Below are 8,276 nucleotides of genomic sequence, written 5' to 3'. Positions count from 1 at the left end.
TTTAAGCCGGCTGAATATCAGTTGAATATTTCAAGACCAATATTTTTGTCAAGTCAGAGCATTAAAGGCCGACTCAAATGGATTATTTTTTATAATATTTCTCTACAAGAGCCAATGTCAGCAAATTGATTATGAAGCTGGCCTATTGACCCGGATTTTTTAGAAGAAGTGCCTGGATTTTTTGCATTGGCAAGGTTTGGACATATCTGTTAAAGGAGATTTGCTATAAGATCTTGAGCATGCATCCAGAAGGAAATGACAAGGACTTAAAGATGACCAGGTGCCGGTTCAGGAAAATATTTAACCCGGAGCACAACCTATCAAGTTTGTTCTTGTGTTTATTTTACAGGATCAGCTTAACATGGATAAATCCAAATTAAACTAGGGGCTAATGTCGGGGATATACCCCGCGGTATGGCCCGGCCGGGCTTGGTGTTTTCATTGGTAACCCGCCGGAGGACAGGCGACTCACGAGTCTAGCGGCTTACTGGTCTGGTGACTCATGAGCCTGGCGACTCACAGATGGCCCTAACGGCAGGTCAGATAGAGGACTAGGCCCAAGGCCCAGAAGGCCGGCTCATGTTATGGTGGGCCGGCTTAAGATGAAAGGCATAAGGAATATTCTCCTACAAAGGAAGCAAGACTAGGACTCCACTTGTAATAGAGTAATCCTAATCCTACTAGGACTAGTCATGTAACCCGCCCTTCAACATATATAAGGAGGGGCAGGGCACCCCAAGAGGGACAAGCAAGAAGAAACAATCTCTAGGGCTAGACACAAAGAGCCGGCTTACCGGCGACTCCCTCATGATCATAATGAGACCGAGCCACAAACAGCATGTAGGGTTCTTACCAGATGATGTTTCCCGGGGCCCGAAGCTGTCTAAATCCTTGTCTTGTGTTGCGTCTCTCGATTCCGCCCAACCCCTCTCAAGCTACCACATAGAAGCGCTGGCCTCACGACTAAGTCCTGACACTAAGGACATCTGACGTGACAATTCCACGACAATAAGGATTAGCTAGCAGTTGTTCTACCATACCTGAAGGAATTTCATATTCAATATTTTCAGTAGGTGCAGTAGGTTGAGGGGAAACTAATTGTGGTTCTGGTCTAGGTGAAGATTCCCCGAACAAACCCCTCAAAGGATTGTTTTCCATAGTAGCAAGTGACAATAAATTTCAACACGTAGTAATAATGTTTCCTTACCAATTTCCACTTACCAAGAGCGCTTCACTCCCCGGAAACGGCGCCACAAAATAGCCTTTATGACCCACAAGTATATGGGGACAATTGTAGCCTTTTCGATAAGTAAGAGTGTCGAACCCAACAAGGACAAGAAGGAAATGACAAGTGGTTTTCAGCAAGGTAATGTCTGCAAGTGCTAAAATTGTAAGTAGCGGAGTAGTTTGATAGCAAGATAATTTGTAATGAGCAAGTAACAATAGTAGTAACAAAAGTGCAGCAAGGTAGCCCAATCCTTTTGAGGCAAAGTAGAGGCCAAAACGGTCTCTTATGATAAGCAAAGTGTTCTTGAGGGTACACGGGAATTTCATCCAGTCACTTTCATCATGTTGGCTTAATTCCTACTTATGATTAACCCTCTCTCAAGCATCCGCAACTAAGAGAAAAGTATTAAGAATAAATTCTAACCATAGCATTAAACTTTTGGATCCAATCGATCCCTTACGGAATAGCGCATAAACTGAGGTTTAAGCTTATGTCACTTTCGCAACCCATCATCTAATAACTACTCCACAATGCATTCCGTTAGGCCAAAATATGGTGAAGTGTCATGTATTCGACGTTCACATGACACCACTAAGGGAATCACAACATACATATCATCAAAATATCGAACACATATCAAGTTCACATGATTACTTGCAACATGATTTCTCCCGTGACCTCGAGAACAAAAGTAACTACTCACAAATGATAATCATGCTAAAGATCAAAGTGGTATTAAATAGCATAATGGATCTGAACAATCTTCCACCAAATAAATCATATAGTAATCAACTACAAGATGTAATCAACACTACTTGTCACCCACAAGCACCAATCTATAGTTCCGGTACAAAGATTGAACACAAGAGATGAACTAGGGTTTGAGAGGAGTTGGTGTTGTTGAAGATGTTGATGAAGATAGCCCTCCCCAAGATGGGAGAGTTGTTGGTGATGATGATGACGATGATTTCCCCCTCCGGGAGGGAAGTTCCCTCGCGGAATCGCTCCGCCGGAGGGCAAAAGAGCTCCTGCCCAAGTTCCGCCTCAAGACGGCGGCACTTTTTCCCGAAAGTCCTCCGTATTTTTTCTAGGTCAAAATGACTTATATACTAGAAGAGGGGCACCGGAGGTGGGCCTGGGTGAGCACAACCCACCAAGGCGCGCCTGGGCTCCCTGGCGCGCCAAGGTGGGCGCCCTTTGGTACTTATTGACTCCAAAAATTCTTATTAATTCCATAAAAAACCTCGTGAAGTTTCAGTTCATTTGGAGTTGTGCAGAATAGGTAACTTGACGTAGCTTTTTCAGGTCCAGATTTCCAGCTGCCAGAATTCTCCCCCTTTGTGTATACCTTGCATATTATGAGAGAAAAGGCATTAGAATTACTCCAAAAAGCATTATTATACAATAAAACAACATAAATAATAGTAGGAAAGCATGATGCCAAATGGACGTATCAAAGACCCATCCGTTAGCTTAACATATGATCGTTCAGTTTATTGCTACTGCTTTCTTGAATGTCAAATACATGTTCCTTTGACCATGAGATCATGCAACTCCCGGATACCGGAGGAATGCCTTGTGTGCTATCAAACGTCACAACATAATTGGGTGATCATAAAGATGCTCTACAGGTATCTCCGAAGGTGTTTGTTGAGTTGGCATGGATCGAGATTGGGATTTGTCACTCCGAGTATCGGAGAGGTGTCTCTGGGCCCTCTCGGTAATACACATCATAAGAAGCTTGCAAGCAAAACTAAGGAGTTAGTTACGAGATGATGTATTACGGAACGAGTAAACAGACTTGCTGGTAACGAGAATGAACTACATATGAAGATACCGACGATCGAATCTCGAGCAAGTAACATACCGATAGACAAAGGGAATTACGTATGATGTCATAACGGTTTGACCGATAAAGATCTTCGTAGAATATGTAGGAACCAATATGGGCATCCAGGCCCCGCTATTGATTATTGACCGGAGAGGTGTCTCGGTCATGTCTACATAGTTCTCGAACCCGTAGGGTTCGCACGCTTAATGTTCGCTGACGTTAGAGTAGTACTGGGATATTTGATGAATGGTAACCAAATGTTATTCGGAGTCTCGGATGAGTTCTCAGACATCACGAGGAGTCTCGGAATGGTCGAGAGGTAAAGGTTTATATATGGAAAGTCATATTTTGGTTCCGGAAAAAGGTGCAATTTTCGGCAACGAACGAAGTGTTGATGGCCGACAAAGGAGGACAGCGGCAACGATTGGGATGATGAGGGCGGCAAGGAGGACGTCAGTGATGAGGATGAATAAGTTCAAGTAGTTCTGTTAGGTTTTGGAAATATGCATGTTAAATATGTATGAACTTCTGCATATCTTATAATGATATTAAGTATTATCCGTATGTTTTATGAAGTTGTCCACTGAATCCTCTCATGTCCAGTCTAGTTTCAGCCTAAATCATGAAAAGTACTACCATTTCATCCAGTTCAGTCAGTGACCACGCCATCGGCATGTTATTTAGGCGATCACCACGACAAAGGCAACAATCCTTGGCTAGAATCCAAGGGCTCAATTTTTTCTTTCTGCTAATGGGTTATTTTTCTTCAAAGATATTTTCATTACTTTTAGTACTGCCACTTGACTTGGGGGTCCCTTTGCTGTCGAGCTAGACTATTTGAAGTTAAGTGTACAACTTTTAACTCAATATATTTCTATGTGATCATATTTTCCCGATTGTGCTCTCATTGTTCACTGAAATGTGTACGTATGAAAAATTGATCAATGAATTTCGATACGAGAATCTGAGCCCTAAACCCCGAAAGTTTGATTCTAATATGTTATAAACTCTATCATGGCAGAAAATATAAGGTACTACTCCCTCCGTTCCAAAATAGATGACCCAACTTTGTACAAAGTTAGTATAAAGTTGGGTCATCTATTTTCGAACGGGGGGAGCACGTTTTGAACACCAACAAGCCATTTTGTTATGTATTTTTCTAAACCCGCCTAACATTGTTTGTGACAAGAAACATTTTTTGTGATACTACAAATCGTCTAGAAAAATGGACATGCCTAGTGACGTCCAAAAGCATTGTAGAATTGCTGGCCAGAACGTCGCCAAAGTTGGCTAGGGTGCTACCCTGGGAGGGAAACACCTCGTGATGGTGGACCATCACAGAAAATGATTTTTAGCGACGTTTCCTGTTTCATCGCCGGGGTTTTTGTCGCTGAATAGACGAAATTTTGTAGTGCTAGTTATCCTCAATACTGGTCTGTACTCTTTTCTCATTTTCATATTTCGGTATCCCCGCAAATAACTCCTTTGTCACAATACCGGCCAGGCAATGCTGGACACTATCATATTGAGTGGGCCCAGAGTGTATTTCTCCATCGTCGAGGGGGTAAATCCTAGTTTTGATATACCTAGGACCATGACATACTTTCCAACTTATCTGAAAGTCACCTTTATAATTACCCAGTTATACAGTAATGTTTGTTGACCATGTATCAACAATCCGGTATCCGGGTCTACGACATTCTCATTGTCTAAGGCCGCAAGTAAACGTTCACAAAATTATGAGAAAATACCGACAACATATTGACGACGTGATATATCATAGTATTTTGTAAGTGGGCCTATCCAACACCATTGTTACTGTAACAATGTGTTATTATTATTGCTGGCATCGTTGTTACATTAACAATGCCCATTTTTAGAAAAACAAGACCATCAATAATACATGATCAAGTCGAGTGAGGCTTGACTAGGGATCTCTTTGACGTTTATTATTCCACACGTGGGATTAGGTTTTCCTCCAAATCTCATATCCAGTAACGAATGCAATTCTAGCATAGAATATAAGCTTAATCACGAACAAGGACATAAAATAATAATAACTTTATTATTGCGGGCATATTTCCAACATCCATAATGGTCTCCGCCTTGATTTGGATGCCATCTTGACCACACCTTGTATCCTAGATATGCAACGCCAACCCTAGGGCTGAGATTCAGGTTTTGTCTGGATGAAGAATTCCAACTAATGCTACTCTTAGTTGTAGGCATGACTGTCGCGAGACCTACCATAATGCGCATCTTTGAAAACCCAATCTATCTAGCACTTCATACATAATTGCAATTTTAGACTATCTTTTATTGTCCTTCAATTGCATGCAGGAATGGACCTTCGTGGTCGGGTTCGCCATGCTTCCGACACCGTCAATAACCCTCTTGAGTTTGAATAACTATTGTTAAAACCCAAAATTTGTCACATGTTTGCAGAATGGTCGTCAAAGCTATCTTCACCAAATCAGAGTTATCGCTCACACCAAAAGATGAGGGCACCTCGATACTTATCACTAGCCCTAGTAGGGATCCGATGAAGTGGGCTATAAAACAGTGATAAGGACTTAGGAAATAGGCAAACGGTGGATCAGACCAGAAGTAGCACAATCGACTTGAGAATTTAGTGTTTTTAAAAGTCATTTGCATGATTCAATTACAAACTAGTTGTTTTAAGGTAATTTGTGATTTGCTAATAAGTCTAATAACATATCCTGCCATTGTACCAGGTTCAGAACTCTAATCAAACACAAAGGGCCTGATACTGACCCTGAAAGCCAAGAAAATGTACCCAAAGGTGCAAATGAACAAGCAACTTACAAGTAGCATAGCTGAACAATTAATAGTTGGAATGTTTCAAAGCAAGGTACAATGATAAATAGAACATGCATAGATATCAAATCATATGAGCCATCACATAGAAGTATGAAACGATGAGGTTTGCAGCAAACAACATTGAAAACTATTCCGTACAACAAATATCTAAGACATTCAACATGTGCTAAAATGTGTAAATGGAGGAGAGATTGACTGGTCACCCTATACGTCAAGCTGGCCAAAAATTTGCAGCCAAGGTACAGGATTCCCTTGTGGTTTCCAGAAGAAAAGTAGTATTGGGAAATAAATGTGTGGCCAGATGGCTTCCGAAACGATGCTGTGATGTGCAAGTGCGTGATGCCGCAGAATTGTCTTAAAAACTGCAACCTGCGTGCATCTCTGTCCTAATCCTAACCGGGATCGATCGCCAAGGTGTTCAAACTTTGAATGTGTATGCATGTTTAGACCTTTCACATGAAGTTTGGAGCCTGGTGTGCTTCTGGAGGAGGAGAAGAAGAGGTTACCGGGACGTCATCGCATGTTGTGTCCGACGTCCCTGCTGCTGCCGTCGCCGGTGGTGTTTCTTGTGCGCCAGGATGCGACATGCCGGCATCCTCACCGGAGAAGCGAGGATGGTGAATGAAGAGGCTGCGAGCACTGTCGTCCATCTCGTAGTCCCAGAAGGAGCTGCCAGGGCCCCATGTGTTGAACCATGACTCGTCGGCCTGAGCCCACATGCCGCCGGACTGCGCCGACGAGTGAAACATTTCGGCCGAGTAGGGCGTAGCCGCGTCGCGAGAGCCTCCATCCTGGGGAATAGTCGTTGGGGGTGGATGCTGTGGTTGGTTTTCAAGCATGGACCATTCTGCGTGCTCCTGTTCCCGCTGCCGCGGAGCTTGCTGCGTGTTGGCCGCCGCCTCGTCAGAAGTTTGCGGAGGCGAGGACGATGACGATGAGCAGGAAGCGGTGCCAGCGGCGGCCGAGGTGGCAGCGGAGCTGGCGGCGCTGGTGCGGCCGCTCCCTCCTGCGCGGCCCTTCCCGAGGAACCGATCGGGGAAGTTGAGCCGCGCGTTCTCGCCGCGGAGCTTGAAGGCCTCGCGATCGTACGCCATGGCGGCATCCTCCGCGGTGTCGAAGGTGCCGAGCCACAGCCGCGTGCGATTCCGTGGCAGGCGGATCTCCGCCACCCACTTACCCCAGTGCCGCTGCCTCACGCCGCGGTACAGTTTCTGCGGCGGGGGCGGCGCCCGCAGCAGCTGCTGGTACAGCGAAGGCGGCATGCCGGCCAGGCCGCCGCGGGGGCTCAGGTTCAACGCCTCGCTCCAGTACCGCAGCAGATGCTGCTGCTGCTGCGCGCTCTCGACTGGCATGAAGAACGACTGGGTCGCGCACGGCGGAGAACCGCCGAACGAGATCATCTGCTGATGCCGCAAAGGCTGCTGCTGCGGCGGCGGCGACGCTGGTTGGGACATGCTGGAGTACTGCCGGAGAAGCTGCGGGCTCTCGCGCGCCGTCGTCGCCGAGGGCTCATACGCGAAGGGGAAGATGTGCCGCGCGGAAGGCGCGACGGCGTCGGAGGCGGGGAAAGACCGAGGAGAGGCCGGGGCCGACGACGAGGAAGTGGAGAGCGACGACGTGGTCCGGTGGAGGCGGTCGGGGCTCCTCCCGATCTTCCTGAGCGGGCGCAGCAATGCCGCGGACGCGTCCTCGAAGACCGGCGCCAGCTGCTGCTGCCGCCGCGCCTGTATCGGCGTCACCCCTTTCCCTTTCCACCTCCTGCCAGTCCCGCGACCGCCTCCGCTTCCACTCTCGCCGCTCGCGCTCGACGCGTCCATGCGCCCGGAGAAGACTTCGCGGCGCTAGGAAAATGATCGCTTGGCGTAGTCAGAGAGCTAACGAGCGTGCGCGTGGTGGGGTTTTGGTTCTGATACCGAGACGAGTGCGACCGGAACGACGCTTATAAGGGTAGGGGAAGTGTTTTGCTTCGTTGCGATGGGATCATGGTGCGGCACGGCGCGCCGGGGGCAAAAGATCGTGGTCGGTGGTCAGGGCCCCACGAGCATGGACTCGCCAAGGTAACTCCACTCCGTGTTAAAAAAACCGGAAATTATATCTGGTTGCGGTTTGTTGGGAGAGGGTGGCATTTTGAACGTTTTTCGAGTAGTTTTATGAATCGGGCACGACAGTTTCTACAGAGCGACATGACATTTGTTGGTAGGATGGTAGTTTTGAGGCTTCATATGAGAAAATATCTTGTTATTCTGAAGAAACTGTCACCCACACACAATTAAATATATCATGAAAACGTTCGCAAATGCCACGCTTCATGGCGAAGGTTCGCCAGCTAAGGCGGTCCCAAAAAAAGGTAACTCCACTCCCGTGAAGAGCAAAGCT

The 8,276-nt window shown here is 46.4% G+C and overlaps 1 protein-coding gene across 1 annotated transcript; it reads right to left on the bottom strand.

The window, feature by feature from the left end:
- Window positions 1–6,014: 6,014 nt before the first annotated feature.
- Window positions 6,015–7,717, bottom strand: LOC123041653 (ethylene-responsive transcription factor ERF053-like). The gene is made up of 2 exons (XM_044464238.1): window positions 7,636–7,717; window positions 6,015–7,446 (listed from the first exon to the last, which is right to left on the bottom strand). The coding sequence occupies exons 1-2, from the start codon at window positions 7,715–7,717 to the stop codon at window positions 6,353–6,355; spliced, it is 1,176 nt and encodes a 391-aa protein (XP_044320173.1). The 3' UTR covers window positions 6,015–6,352.
- Between the last annotated feature and the right edge of the window lie 559 nt (window positions 7,718–8,276).

The sequence above is a fragment of the Triticum aestivum genome, chromosome 2B, assembly GCF_018294505.1.
Source record: "Triticum aestivum cultivar Chinese Spring chromosome 2B, IWGSC CS RefSeq v2.1, whole genome shotgun sequence".
NCBI classification, from domain to species: domain Eukaryota; kingdom Viridiplantae; phylum Streptophyta; class Magnoliopsida; order Poales; family Poaceae; genus Triticum; species Triticum aestivum.
The sequence above is the reverse complement of the archived record's forward strand: the minus strand, read 5'-3'. Positions and strand labels throughout refer to the sequence as shown.

What these genes read in the sequence shown, in the direction of transcription:
- LOC123041653 (XM_044464238.1), bottom strand. Translation starts at nt 7,717, where the DNA reads ATGGACGCGTCGAGCGCGAGCGGCGAGAGTGGAAGCGGAGGCGGTCGC. An exon ending in GTGGAAAGGGAAAGGGGTGA is followed by an intron (nt 7,447 to 7,635) that starts CGCCGATACAGG and finishes CCGACGCCGTCG; the next exon opens with CGCCTTCCGCGCGGCACATC.